At 45.8% G+C, this 16,035-nt stretch overlaps 1 protein-coding gene across 5 annotated transcripts in view; it reads right to left on the bottom strand.

The window, feature by feature from the left end:
* LOC147029871 (nck-associated protein 1-like) overlaps positions 1–14,598 on the bottom strand; it is an 87,941-nt gene extending 73,343 nt beyond the window's left edge. For 2 of the 5 annotated variants that reach the window (XM_085873308.1, XM_085873307.1), the window contains exons 1-3: positions 14,326–14,598; positions 11,351–11,368; positions 9,923–10,033 (exon numbers count right to left, since the gene is read on the bottom strand). In XM_085873308.1, the coding sequence (XP_085729434.1) occupies positions 9,923–10,033; positions 11,351–11,368; positions 14,326–14,598 (402 nt within the window). The remainder of the gene's footprint in view (positions 1–9,922; positions 10,034–11,350; positions 11,369–14,325) is intronic. The other 3 variants (XM_085873310.1, XM_085873309.1, XM_085873311.1) reach the window with 2 other exon arrangements.
* Positions 14,599–16,035: the final 1,437 nt, after the last annotated feature.

The following is a 16,035-nucleotide window of genomic DNA, read 5'->3' on the forward strand; positions in this document are numbered from 1 at the left end:
TCACTTGATCCAACCCTGGGGTGATGGTCGGGCTGAGAATCAAACCCAGATGAGATGGCCCAAAAGTAAGCGTGCTTCATCTGCACAACCTGTTACAATAATGCTGTTGTTTTAATCTGACACATAATACACTTCTATCCCCATCACCTCATATACTGTGTTGGTGCGAGCGAGTTGAATTCCAAATTCAGTGGACTGGGAGCTTGAGTACTGAGTTGCACGACGAAGTTAATGGTGTCAGCAGACCACAATAACAATGGCTGTGTTACAGATATAAAGAGGGAAGTTTGGGAGCACAGTATAACTATGCAGCAGAAGTGCCCCCAGGCAGCCCATGCTTACACGCCTTCCGGCGAGGTAGAGGTGATACCCCAGGCGAACCTCCCCCGGCACCATCAAATGCCCCCGGTCGACAAGCTGGCTCGTCTCACTCAGACAGGACCGAATCAGGTAAACACCCCAAGTCTGCAAGCCCCGCGGCTGACCTTGGCGAGATCAGAGGTTTGCGCTCCATGGCGCCTGGCATGTCTGAGTTTGGCAATATCAGGGGTGGGGGTGACGCTGAACAGCGAACCTGCCCCGGCTCCCCGCCATCAACACGAACCAGGCAATTAGCCGGCTCCATTATCAGCTGTACCACACCAAAACCGCGCACCAGCGCCAGGCGCAACACCGCCCCTGCCACCGACCCCTTAGGTCGCAGCAAATCCAGCCGAGACTGCAACGCACGTCCATACAGACGATCAGCGTTGACTGGATGCACAGCAGTGTCATACAACAGCAGAAACATCGTCTGCGCAGATGCAAACTTCTCTTTACGTACAGCGCGTTCCCACAGTATAATGTTAACACATGAGGTTGCAGCGAACTGCGGACTGTCATCGAAGACCGGGATCTGGAAGACCTGTTTATTCGCAATGATCGTGCGCAAGTTCTTCACACCAGAGAAAGCATCGATCCCAATCAAACACATTTTGCTCACACGCGGACTGTCGGCATTTGCTTTTATAACGCCATGCTTAATCACTCGTGCTGCGAGAATCAAACACACAACAATTAACATATCATGAACCACGCTGCGAGCAAGCCTCTTGGCAGTCACGACATTGAGGCGACTTGCGTGCAGGTCCTCATCCGAACGTCGAAGAGGACACCGTCGTTGGTCGCGTTCCACGAACTTCTTGAATGCGTCCGGTTCGCTCCAATCCCCCGTTGAAATCGCCTGAACGACATGGGCGTGCACTGTATCATGAACCGACTCCACCGTGACCTGCTTGGTGGTGACCGGCCCATCCTGGACTTGGCACAGTGCCAACACATCAACCCAGTTGGTTGATCCAGACGAAGGTGGACCCTCCGCGCAACGCAAGCACGAGAGCCCGTCACAGCTGGCATGCTCCCCGTTGCTCCAGAACCGTATATCGTAGTTGCAGGAAGCAATGAACGGACACCAATGTTGTATCGCCGTGGCCCCTGCCACTGAGACCTCGCCCTCAGGTCTGGGGGAGGCCCGGGCCCAAACGGAGGTACTGGGCCCGAAGGAGACACAGGCGCACCTGGAGGGACAAACTCCGCAAGAGGAACCTCGTCCCACCGACTCGCTAATCGGCTCAGCATGGGACGTCCAAGGCCACTGGCTGGCGCCGTCCCATCTAGTTGAATGCGGGCCAACCAGCTCCGACCCAAAAGGGTGGGGCCCTCCCCTCGCACCACGAACAGCGAGAGCTCGACCCGCTGACCTTGATGGGCGACCAAGACGTGTGCCCTGCCAACCGCTGGTAGCGCTTCACCGGTATACGTGTGCAACGCGAGGGTAGACCTGAAAAGGCGTAGACCGGGGAGTGCACGAGCGGTGCGCTCGCTTATGATCGACACCGCCGCTCCGGTACCAACTTGAAACACGATCGGCGTTCCATCCACAAAACCTTGCATAGGTTGCAGGACTCGACCCGGGACGTAAAAGCGTACGTCATGCACAAAACATCGTACCAGCTGCAGGTCTCGACCCGGGACATAAAAGCGTACGCCATGCACAACACCTCGTACCGGTCGCAGGTCTCGCCCCGTGTCGCTGGGGTTGCCTCGTACCGGTTGCAGATGTTCCTGAGTGTTCAGATCGCCGTCCGACTGGCCGCGTCGCAACGTTTGTCCACGGCCCGCACCGAAGACTGTGCGTGCGGTCGTGGGCGCTTGGTATATCGCGCGGACCTCCGGATCACCTGTCATACTCTGGCCAGTGAGGGCTCGGACATCTGTCAGAGTCTGCTCGACGGCCGACGCCGTTTCCGAGTTGAATGTACTGTCCTCATCCTTTCGCCGTGGAATTGCAGAAACCATTTCTGACTCTTGCAAATCAGAAATAAAACGATCTTCGAGCCTAGCCTGCCGTTCACTCGACGTGAATTAGCAGGCGACGGCGAGATGTCTCACCCGCTCAGCGAAACTCGCGATGCGCTCCCCTGGGCTCCTCGCCAGGTGATCGAACTCGTACTGCGTGAGCTGCGCTGATTCTCCCGGCGCTCTGTGCGCCCGACAATCCAATTGCTCCACAACGACTCAAAGTCAATGCCGAGGAAAACAGGCACTCTGCACGCGTCAATCCGAAACATCCTTGTCACCAAACTGTGGTGTCGTGGCCGAGGTGCGAACAGGCAGACACGAGCCGGAGGGTAACACAACTCCGCTTTATTGCCTCGAGCGAGAGGGTAGGCGTAGGATGCCCGTAACTCCGCTTTAGTACGCATTCGATGCACCCTACAGACACACGACCTACAAGCCACTGCTAATGATACCACATGCTGCTAACTGGTGCTACAAGCCTCTAGCGGGCACGAACAGCTGTATACATTGCCGACACGTGACACTATCACAACTCCTCCACGCCCCCACAACGCTCCATGCCAATACACCACAGAATTGAAAGCAGTCTGTTGAAATAGAAAAAGTCATGACTTATAACACAGTAATGAGAACCACATGTGTGAAAGAGGAAGTTGAAACATTAGAAGAGACCGTTTTTAGCTCGCCTGTTCGAAGAACACCCCGGTGTGAGCATGAGCGTCAGCGTGAAAATGTTAAAGTTTTTGGTGCAAGTTATTTAGAAGCCTGCCATTCATTTAATATGTGTACTAGGATGCTGATATTTGGCATGGAGGTTCCTTTGCGGTATATTATTGATGTAGTGAAGTTGAAATAAAAAAATATTTTCTAATTTTTAAAAATTTTTACCTGTTTTGAACTTAACTTTTTTGTAGCACATCAACGTTAAAGTTTTTTCCTACCATACTATTTTTTTTACTGATTACAACATACAAATACATATATTGCTGTAAAATTATTTGGATCAGACTTCACTGCAATGCTTTATAAAAAATATTATTAGACTCGTCTTCTAAAAACGATAAATGTATAAACAGGCGAGCGTTGGGTGGCTTTGACACCAACTCTCTGGTTATTATTATGATTATTATTACAGTTTATTAATTTTTTTGATAAAGATTAAATAAGATTAGGTAAAGGAAAGGTTGAATAAGATAAAGTAAAGGAAAGGTTGAATAAGATAAGGTAAAGGAAAGGTTGAAGAAAAATCGTGAGGTGAATGGTGAATTTGGAAAGGCAAACACAGAGAGAAGAAACAATTCAAACAGAAACACGTGGTTTCGGGAGGTGTATAGTTAGAAGTTAATTAAAAAAATTTTTTTTGATAAACATTGTATAAGGTTTGGTAAAGGAAAGGTTGAAGTAAAATCGTGGAGGTGCATGGTGAATTTGGATCGGCAAACGCAGAGGGAAACTGGTGGGTCGATGAAAAGTAACAGGAAGAAGAAGGGGGTAGAGAAACACATGGTTGTGGGAGGTGTTTCATTAGAAAGGGTACAGAGAGAGAGAGAAAGAAAATGATGGATTTTTAAACATTAGGTAATGGTAGGTTGTATTGTTGTAGTGCCGGGTTCGGTGGCGAGGACGACCGCGAGATGGAGCAGTGGGGCCGTCTCCCACCGAACACCCGGAATTGAAGATTGTCACTCCAGATAACTCCGAAGTCGACGGGTCGCTTAATGGATCGTGGATGCCAATATTTCAACCGCACATCAGGGTCTTTTTTTGTCCGATTCCAATTTACCGAATTAGCCACGCGGTCGAGCTACCGGGGAAGCCACACCCTCGGCCGGCTTTGTCCAAACCAAGTCGCTGTTACCGACTCGGATCCGGCGTAACCGAGCGGGAATTACCAAAGCCGCGCCGGCCCAAATAACAATTTACGGCACAATCAGCCTCCCTAATTCTCAAGCCCGAACCACACTGGGTCAATGAAAGAAAACACAGACAACGAACTGGAACATTTAACAGTTATTTATTTACAATAGGCAATGGGGAGGGAAACACAGAGCAGACTTAATCATGAATATAAATGCAGGCAAACGTACAATGGCAATCACTTTACAGTTTTACTTACAAGACTGGCCACAGACGGACACACACCCAAAAAGAAATGGCGCCAACTGGCCTTTATTCGGACCCTCTAGCCACGGAGGATAGGCAAGCTGGGGGTTAGAGTTTGGTCAGGTACCTGGCCGCCTCGTGCGGTTTTACCGACTCGCACTTGTGGAGCTCGGAGTCCGTGGAAGGGAACGGGGATCCCCAGCTCGAGCGCTCCAACACAATCCACCACGGTGGGACTCCAACCCACGAACCAGAATCTAACGAGCGCAGCTAGGATCCTACAAACGACCCGGCCAGCCACGAACGATGATCGACGACCAGGAGAGCCCAGCAGACCAGAAGCAAGGAACGACCTCCAAGGAACCAAGGAATCCCCCCGATACAGCTCACGATCGTTCTTATCCCTCCCCCGTGCTGGGTGGAGGGATCCGCTCTCGGGTAACTCGCCTCCGGATTGGACGGGGCGTTTTCGGGTGTCGTGGTGGTCAGCCACCATTGGAGGAGGGGCGTGTCGGCGTCTCGGTGCTCCTCCCCGGAGAGAGGCTCTTTTGCCTTCCCCAGTGTCGACAGGGGAGACATTCTTCTTTGATGGGGCGGAGTTGGAGCTGAAGCGATCTCACCCCTGATTGGACGAGAGGAACATTCCATCTTGCTGGGGCGGAGTCGGCTCTGAAGCGATGGAAACTCCATCTACGTTCGTGGCCTTGAACACGCGCGTAATGGAGCTGAAAGAGTGGAGGGATTGATGTAGAAAACTAACTCGAAAGAAACTCGCAGCGCACACATAAAAATCCCATTAGACATAGGGGAGGGATTCTAACTATCCACATATACTTCACGAAATAACTAAACTTTGGGTCAACTGTATGTGTGAATGCGAATGGTTTCCAGATTCGTAACAGTATAAAGAAATCTTGAGGTATATGGTGAAATTGGGTCAGCTCAAATAGAAGGAAGAAAAGAGTAGACTCGTGGATATGTGGGGAAAAAGTATGGAGGGAAAAAGATTTTTTTTTTTTTCGAACATTTGTTAAATTTGAGACAAGAAACAGAGGGTGTAGTTGGGAGGGATAGAAGAGGAGGCGGTGGGAAAAGTGGAGAAAATAAAAACTGACGGTAATTGGGAGAAAATAAAAATAAAAACGATCATGCACCTCGACGGGAAAAATGGGTCGGCATAATGTTTTGGGGTTGCTGTGCTCATGACAAAATGCTGAACTGTTCCGAAGTGGCCAGCAATGAGTCCAGAGCTAAATCCACCTGTGGGGAGATCTGAAAACAGCAGTTGGGAGAAGGCACCCTTCAAATCTGGGAGAACTGGAGCAGTTTGCACAAGAAGAGTGGACCAAACTGCCAGTAGGGAGGTGTAGGAATCTCATTCATGGCTATAGGAAGTGCTTGACTGCAGCTATTTTGTCCAAAGGCTGGGCTACCAAAAATTTTGTCAATGCCAATTCTTTTTATTTTCTGATTTAAAAGGATATATTAAGTTCTGAATTAAAAACAAAGGTTCTGTTATATTAACCAGGGGTTTCCTTAGAAGCCGGTTACCGGCGACTCAGAAAAAATGTCAAAGGTCGCCGCCTACTTCAGCACCGATTTTTGGATTTTTATATATATTTTTTTGGTCACCACGAAATCTCTACACCCCCTGTTTTGAAATCCGAGACGAAAACACATTAGTATTTCGATAAAAGCGGGCTTACTTTTACTGTTAGTACTCTAGCCTGGTCTCGCACAACACTGACCTAAAAATAACACAAGCAGCTAAAACACGCCTCCTGCAATAGAGAGTTCTCTGCTTTAGCCTCGTTTTGGATGGTTGGCCTGATACCCTGATACCATACAGCAATGACCTCAAGAAAATAAACTTTGTAGGCCTCGCAGTGTCGGTGCCGAAACGATGGCATTGAAACGAAAATCCCTGTTTGACTTTGGAATTTCGAAGAAGTCCAAAGACATGGGAGGTAAGCTTCTGGCCATCAGTAATTGGTCTAAACTTGCACTCTCGAGAGTGCGACGTTGTTGTTTCACGAAACACGTTTTACCTCGTCCATTTTGAGCTTTTGTCAAGCGATGCGGCTCCAAAATACACGGTCACCCGTTGTGCCTTTTTAATTTATAAAGTAATTAGCCTACAAGTTTAAAGCAGCTTTTGTAAATGTTATTATTCGTGGTTATTTGCACTGAAAATCTCTGTTTATTAACTGAAGTGAAGGCCAAGTATGAGCAGCTGTGAACTGGCCGACTGAATACTGGTACCGCAGGTACATGCATGTACCATAGACTTGCGAGCTTTTCTTGACGGTATAACACGATAATGAAAGGTGATAGTTTAACAAAATTGGGATTGTGACTGTGACGCAGTATACACACTTAGACTGTTTGATTGGTTGACTGATTGAAGCTAGCTGAGATCAAATAAAGAAATTATCAGAAAACGAGTGAAGTTAAATACATGTTTATCATCATTTTCAAACAATAAACTAGTCTGAAGTTATTAGTTTGAGCTGTTTATTAAATCAAAACAAAACACAATAAAACTAGAGGGGGAGCACTCGGTAGAGTGCAAAACCTCCGCCGCCAATACTGCTAGGTCACTCAAGTGAACCTGATATCCTCTTAATTCAATTTGACGTCAACAGTGCTCACAGAGTTATAGTTTGCAACTTTCCCTTTTACATACTCAATTCATTCGTCATAACTAGATTCCTTGAGACAGAAATTGATTTTACGTGGGTATATCCACCTGAAGTTCCAAAATCAGCTGCAATTATAATTTTGGCATGTTTTTTTGTTGGAAATCACTTAAAACATGCAGACATGCAAAAAAAACGAAATCGAAATTTTGTTGAAAAAAAAGTTGCAAATTTTTTTTTCTATAACCATTTTTTTTGGGGGGGGGTTGGAAATCACTTAAAACATGTAGAAATGCAAAAAAAAAGAATTCAAATATTTTTTCAAATTGGCTGCCATAGCAGCCATATTGGATTTTGGACCAGTCCAAAATCTAATGGCATGATCCTTGGAGCAGACCTCACCCCCCCCCCCACCAAGTTTCGTCGAAATCCGTCGAGGAGTTTTTCCGTAATACTGTTCACAAACAAACAAACAAACAGAAAGGGGTGAAAACAGTAACCTCCATCCATCTTTGATGGCGGAGGTTAATAATAATAAACAATATTTGACAAAGTAAAATGAAATCAAAGAGGGAAAATATGCATAAAATGAATGAAAGAAAATTTACAAATACAATACTGAGCTTCCCTATGCTTAAATAGTTCATCAGATATTTAGGGAGTTGTGAAGTTTAGGTGTTGTCATTGTTTGAGGTGGCCCTCAACTTCTGGCTAATGGTAGGCCCTTTTGAAAAGCAGTTTCTCACAGTGATGAATGCATTTGGACTATTTTCAGTTACTCCACTGCTTAACATCCAAGCAATTTTCATTACATTTAGAGAGTGGGGTGTGGGCCACATTAAAAATGATAGCATGGGAAACTTATCAATTCACAATTATACAGCACATGTACATTTTAATTATTTGCTATTTGCAGAATTCCCTGAACCTCTCCCTGTCCCTCCACCTGAACCTCTCACAGTCTCTGAACCTGAATCTCTCCCAGTCTCTGAACCTGAACCTCTCCCAGTCTCTGAACCTGAATCTCTCCCTGTCCCTGCACCTGAACCTCTCCCTGTCCCTCCACCTGAACCTCTCCCAGTCTCTGAACCTGAACCTCTCCCAGTCTCTGAACCTGAATCTCTCCCAGTCTCTGAACCTGAACCTCTCCCAGTCTCTGAACCTGAACCTCTCCCAGTCCCTGCACCTGAACCTCTCCCTGTTTCTGGACCAGTCTGCTCTCCCTCTCCTGAACCAGTCAACCATCCCACTGTAAATCAACCGGCAAACTCTTTCTCACTTTCTGAATCTGCCAGGACTTTGTCACGCTCTCTGCAAGAAAATAAACTTGCAGTTCCTGATCCAGTGATACCGTCTACTGCAGCCAACTCATTAACATTCTCTGAACTAATCAATAATCTTAGCTAATCAAAAATTATTATAATAATCTAATCCTTCATGCTCACAGCATTCATACAGCAAACCCTGAACACTCACAGAAGTGAAATGGAATATGGTTTCCTTCATGAATGCTAGTTCATCTACACTATTATTATGTAACACACTTACTTCAGATTGCTCACTGTACTCCACCATGTGCAGTATCATCTCCCTGTTAAGAACTAAGGTATGGCCCAAATGCTGCTAAAATGCCTCTCTTTTAAAGTGCTTCCATACTCCATCTTCCAGACACCTTGGTGTGCCCTAAACCATGGCCTTAAATTAATGAACCCTGTTTAAAAGCTGCTTGAACTAACTATACAGTATAGCTGAATTTCAGTCAACCAGTCAGTCAGTCAATCAATATGTTAATGCAACTACATCCAGTACAAGCCGAACCACCTGTTTTTGTGGAGTTTTCCACCCCAACAGCATGATAATATGAGAACTATTTCATGTCAGAAATCATGCTAGAATGCATCTCCAGCCAACTAGGATCCTCCGGCTTCCAGGGCCCTAGTAGGGCCCTGGACCCCGGCCATGCAGCTGCGCTCGCTTTGCTCGCGGTGATGGTAACCTGCTACTTTTTAATCGTAGCCTCTTACTCCAAAAAATAAGGAAACCCCTGATTAACACTGAAATAATTAATTGTGGAGACCAAATACTTTTGTCAGTTTCAACTTATTTTGAGAGAAAATTGTGAGTTATTTGAAAAAAGTGCAAGGGTGTCAATATTTTTGTCCATGGCTCTATACAATTCAAATGAAAGAATTGGTTTTAAAGACTGTAGCAAAAAAAAAAAAAGAAGAAATAAAAGTTGAATGGAAGTTTACCACCGTTGATGCACTGTCTTTTACACCACCTTATTTAATATGTTAAATTAGATCTTCGACCCTGTTGTTTGTGTCCTTTATGACCTTGCTAAAAACAGTAAGTTTCTTGTTTGGAATGATTTTCAATTTGTTTCACTGCCAGGTAGCCAGACAGACAAACAATTACCTTACCCCTCTGTGCGCATGTGCGATCAGGACGAGATTCTGTACAAATTGCCAAATTCAGAGCCAAAGTACTGCTAAAGTGCAGGGTTGTGACCCAAGTCGTGTTCTGCAGTGTTCAAAGTCTAACATTCAATTGAAATAAAGTCGTTTCTCAATCACAGACTGACCGACAGGCAGAGTGAATCAATTTCTTAACTCCCTCTCCCAATGCATGCATGGGGTATCAAATGCAGTTGTATGCATTGAAGACAAGATAAGATGGCCAAACGTCTTTTGCACAGAGATTGCAAACCTTCACCAGCAAAAAAATGTTTTTGGAAACCATGCAAAGAACATATTTGAAGACCTTGCCAAAAAAGGCAAAAATCAAATGGGCTTAATGAAACGTCATCCCATGCAAACAATTTGGAGGAGCACACGTACACTGTTGTTGCGCGTATCGACGTGGGGGAACTTGCGAACTATGAACTTCACGGCTGCCTCCAGGTTCTTGTCGGCCAGACACTGTGGCTTTGCCTTGGCATCTCCGCAGGCCTGCCAGCACGACGCACAGACAAAGACAGGAATTCACAACACATCACAACGCACGTCCCCCATTGCCAGTAAAGAGTACATCAATTATAATTCGGTCGTGAAAAGTAACAGCATTTAACCACAGAGGTAAAACAAAGGCAGAGGAGATTCCTTGTAAATAACACAAATAAAAATCATTCCACCACGGGGCTTAAAAAAAATAAAAAAAAACCTTTCTCAATTTGCCATGGAAATGCTCAAGTTTTGGCATCCATCATATTTTCTGGTGTATTAACCACACTTTTTTTATTTTTTTTTATTTTTAATCAGTGGGAAAAAGTTAAGTGGAGGGTGCAGTCAATGCATAGGTTTAGAAAAAAATAAAATAAAATCAGTCTGAAAAACAATAATTTTTTCAATGCCATGCAAGCGATCGCAGGTGGAAGCTTCGAATGTGTGCGATTCAAGAGGGGAGTTCATGTAATGTAAGTGCAGCTAAGTGATGAAGCTCTCACGATTACACACTAGCCATTACGGCACTCAACGATCAAGCAAATAGACTTTGATTTTATCCCCCAAAAAGTTTGACAATGACAAAACAGACTTAAATGTTCTGATAATTTTATGCTTAATTTTGGATTTCAAACTTTACATTTTGTGCTAAAGTTAATATCCAAATGTATTTCGATCTAGATCAGAAAATAAAATTATATATTTTTTCTTTTTTGAGAGTGAAAAACAGGAGTGCGGTTAATACACTGGAAAATACGGAATACAAAATATTTTTCATCGGGGGGGGGGGAATAATATTTTTTAAAGGACAAAGAAAAACCACAAATGAGATTCCAATTTGAAAGAGGAAAGAAATACTGTACAGCACAAATTGACATAATATAAAAGAATACTGGAAACTTACTAAAAGAAAAGAGCAAACAAAACCTCGCAACATGGAACGGCCATATATACAGACTATATCAGAGCACAGGACTATTTCAGTATTACAGGTAAAAGTTCAAGAAACCACGATCATATAAAGTGTATAATAAATCACAGTACTCACGACACGAATGCAAGAATATACAAAGCGATCTCTGAGATTTCACTCCAATGTGTGATGCAAAACATTGGCATTTCTGAATGATTGAGCAACCATAGTCTGATTTTTACAGGTTAAAAGTGATCGTGTTACGGTATAAGCAATTACATCACCGGGTGGTGCTCATCAAGCCACAAACACAAAGCAATCACAAGAGGAACTTGAACTCGGCAAAATGTCACGCTAACATGTAATGGCGCCAACACTTGACTAGATGGAGAGATTTATGAGGTGGTGCCGACCTTCCAGACTTGTCCTTGCTGCGGCAAGCAATGCAACAGAAAAAGGAAATCAAAATCACAAGGTGTACAAAATAATCACATGTGTGCAACAGGCTCGTGACGGCACACATGTTAGAGGAGTATGGCATGCACACGCACACACCAAGCAAAAAAAATTTAAAAAAAACATATTCAGGGACATTAAATGGAGGAAAAAAAAAATACATAAATAAAAAAAAAATTAAAAAGGAGGCTCAAAGTACTGCATCAACCAGTGGTATGCTTTCACTTTGCCAAGATAAAACAGCAATGTAAAACGAAGGTGTACTACAACTGCGTACCAAATAAAAAGTATTTTCTGATGACATTTGCAGTCACGAAAGAACAAGATAAGTCACGTCAACAAACTTCCTCAAGCATCCTCCAAAAGGCCTCGCATGGCCAATATGATCAAGACACAATTTTTCATCCGTTTTTGTCTCCTCCAAAAAAGGGTGATCCCTTATTAGTGAGGGTGTGAGTGGGAAAATGGCATTGGCAACCCATGTCTCACTCATTGTGGATATCAAGTACAGCTGGTACGGGAGAAAAAAATAAATTATATATACAGATATAGTACGTGTGAAAGCGCAGATATAAACCAGGTATATTACATCTGTGCAAGAATATACACGAGTACCTATCAAAATGGATAAGACATCACAGGTCGAATTGGACCTCAGTGATAAATCAAAAATCAAGGATATAAATTGAGATTTGACGCCACATCGATTTATTTTAAAAAAAAAATTAAAGATGACCATTGTGCTCAAGAGGAAGGTGCTTTATGAAAATGCTTTATCAAGCAAAATCATGAAAATGTGTTTGACTTCAGTGAGGGGACAAGATCCACAACAAATCCTTACAATTTCAAACTTCCCCAATACAATACCCCCTCCACCTAGGTTATTTTTTTCAGCCTGTAAATGGAAAAGGGCAATTATTTTGGCCTCATGGTATCAGTCCAAACACATGGCCAATGGTATTGCTCGCATCGTCCGAATGCAGTCGAGATAGCCAGCTCAACATTCTGTTAAATTATAGCACAAGACAGACAGATGGAGTCACGACATGGCATTCCTTGTACGAAGGACCGACGTCTATACCCATTCGAAGGACTTCACGTGGACACACGAGAGAAATCTAGGTTTGCGGAGAAGCTCCACGCAAAACATGATGGGACAGCTCCTCCATCCAACTTTGCAAAATAATTCCATTGCAGCTGGAAGAGAAGACGTGTTGATGACAATGTCCTCAAATTAAACGTCGGATTTGATTTCCAACTGTATCGGATGATATAAAACTGCTTCCTGGTGAAGTTTTATCCCACCATTTGCTAGTGGATGAGAAAGACCCCACTGTATCTTTTGAAACCAATATGCCATTGTGTGCCAGTACTCTGACAAGATCACAAGTTCTTTGAAAAGACTCCCCAATCACCATTTGGAAGACCAACAGCAAACTACCCATTGTATTCTCTGACTTTTGATTGCATGGGAAGTATCAATGATCTGGAAAGAGCATGACCAGGAACATGTCATTTTGAAAAGGGGGCACTGCAGTGCAAGGAATTGGTCCAGATGGGACATTATGCCAGCTATTCCTCAAATCAACTTACACTGATTGGTGGAGGAATCCAAATATGTTTTTGGTAAAGTGAAGGCCTTTGGTCCTCCAAAACAGTTCAATTCCCAAATTAACTTTATTATATCAGGTCATCTGCCATGCACTCCCTTCACAAAAACAAGGACCTGTTTTTTCCATCACAAGGACAGGTAACGTCACAGGGACCTGTCACACGCCTCCTCTCCCATCACAGGGACCTGTTACCCGCCTCTCATCACAGGGACCTGTCACCCGCCTCTCATCACAGGGACCTGTCACCCGCCTCCCATCACAGGGACCTGTCACCCGCCTCCCATCACAGGGACCTGTCACCCGCCTCCCATCACAGGGACCTGTCACCCGCCTCCCATCACAGGGACCTGTCACCCGCCTCCCATCACAGGGACTTGTCACCCGCCTCCCATCACAGGGACCTGTCACCCGCCTCCCATCACAGGGACCTGTCACCAGCCTCCCATCACAGGGACCTGTCACCCGCCTCCGCCTCCCATCACAGGGACCTGTCACCCGCCTCCCATCACAGGGACTTGTCACCCACCTCCGCCTCCCATCACAGGGACCTGTCACCCGCCTCCCATCACAGGGACTTGTCACCCACCTCCGCCTCCCATCACAGGGACCTGTCACCCGCCTCCGCCTCCCATCACAGGGACCTGTCACCCGCCTCCGCCTCCCATCACAGGGACCCGTCACCCGCCTCCCATCACAGGGACCCGTCACCCGCCTCCGCCTCCCATCACAGGGACCTGTCACCCGCCTCCCATCACAGGGACTTGTCACCCACCTCCACCTCCCATCACAGGGACCTGTCACCCGCCTCCCATCACAGGGACCTGTCACCCGCCTCCCATCACAGGGACCTGTCACCCGCCTCCCATCACAGGGACCTGTCACCCGCCTCCGCCTCCCATCACAGGGACCTGTCACCCGCCTCCGCCTCCCATCACAGGGACCTGTCACCCGCCTCCGCCTCCCATCACAGGGACCCGTCACCCGCCTCCCATCACAGGGACCCGTCACCCGCCTCCGCCTCCCATCACAGGGACCCGTCACCCGCCTCCCATCACAGGGACCTGTCGTTACCGGGATTTGTCCTCCTCCCCCTTGTCACACCCTCCATCTATCATGAGGACTGGTCCTCATCCTCACCATTACAGGGCCTTGTCCCTCTGCTCACCCATCCCCTATCCACCTATCATCAGGACTCGTCCTCCTCAACCTCCATAGAAATGTGAAAACAACTGCAGTTTCCGAATCATTTACACGGCGGTTCAGGCCGGACAGGACAGGACAGGACACTTGCAGGGGAATAGCGGATCACCACGACTCACCTTCTTGATGTTGTAAATGCGCGTCAACATACCGACCCCGCGGTCATTCAAGATGGTCAACTTCTCGGCCAGTTTCTGCTGGCTGGACATGACGCTGCGGGACATCGCGAACCCGAGAACCCGCAACGTCCGCACAACCGTCGCCGGACCATTTGCGCATGCGCATTGGATGTGTCCCTCTCGACATGCGCATTGGATGTGTCCCTCTCGACATGCGCATTCCATGTGTCCCTCTCGACATGCGCATTCCATGTGTCCCTCTCGGCTGGACATGTCTTCGTTTCATGAATCCTGCCGTTCCTTGGACCGAGTCCAACACCCTTCTCACACCTCGTCCTTTCTCCACATGTTTGCGTTCAGTCCGATTTGTCTCGTGAGGAAACGATTCGGAAAAAAAAAAAATTCGATTCCTCAGAAACCGTCACAGTTGCTTTCACGATCATTTGTTCTGCAAAAGATTCTGATTTATTTATTCCGTTTTTGGGCAACTTCTCCACCTGATCGAGTTTTTTTGTTGTTGTTTTTTTTTACACCAGGTATATGTTTTTTGCACTTGTGAAAACATTTCAATACTTCGCCGCGAACGAAAGGGTTTAAGTCGGTGTATAAGCTGGAGGATTACTGTTTGCTTGAGTGCATGAAAATTTGTTCTTCAATTTGTTCAAAGCACCCACTTGTCACTCTCAGCACAGACGATCGAAGCATTTACACCACGTTACACCACCGGTAACTTATTGAGTTAATTCGTGATGAATCCAAATCCAAATCATTTATTTGTTCCAACGCTTTAGCGAAGACAATTACATCCAACCTGTACTGTCGCGTCACAGGTTTTATTTTTATAGCGAACGCAGTGAGCTTCATACTTAACGCGTGCACGTGAGGGAATAGGAAACAAAAACAAAAACAAAAACAAAAACAACAACAACAACAACAACAACAACAACAACAACAACAACAACAACAACACAATACCCTCGCCATTTGGAAGCCGTGTCGTCAGCTATCACCTTTTGCTTCCGGTTGTTGTTAAACGCTATGCGGTGTATAAACATGATTGGGTTATATTTCTATCTTGTGAATATTACTTAATGCGTGCACATGAGAGAAGAGGACACAACAAAAACAACACAATACCATGGCAATTGTGAATCCGTGTCGTTGGCTATGACCCTTTTGCTTCCGGGTTTTTTTTTCGTTTCTGGTGTTTTTTTTGTTTCCGGTTTTTGTCATGGGGAATGATGCATGTGGTGAATTGAAGGACGTGACGTGTGATCACATGTCGTGCGTCCCACATATAAGGCGAAGTCTCCGCGCGGACGGGGTGATTGTCCCTGGGGGCATTGTCATTTACTGCGGCGATTCACTTGGTGCTCGTTAAATGGTGAGAATTGAGAGTATATCGGACTCCGTGCTTTTGCTGATTTATTCTGCGATGATTAATTGCACATGTATACCTTACTGCTTATGTACTCCTAGCTGAACCTGTATACCCTGGTGTGCCCGTAGAAGCGGCTTCAATCAAATGGAATAAAGCCTACACTCTGAAGGTTCTTCTCTCGCTTTTACTTCAATTTATTCCATTTGGTTTTCTCGGCTCTCTCGACCAACGATGGACAAGATCTACAAACCAGAGAGGTTCGACGCTGACCCAAATGCGACTGACTCGGAAATTAAATGGTTGCATTGGTTCCGTTCCTTCTCACACTA

This window comes from Eptatretus burgeri, chromosome 3 (genome assembly GCF_056783735.1).
Source record: "Eptatretus burgeri isolate ZD-2024b chromosome 3, Ebu_testis_v1, whole genome shotgun sequence".
In the NCBI taxonomy this organism is placed as follows: Eukaryota; Metazoa; Chordata; class Myxini; order Myxiniformes; family Myxinidae; genus Eptatretus; species Eptatretus burgeri.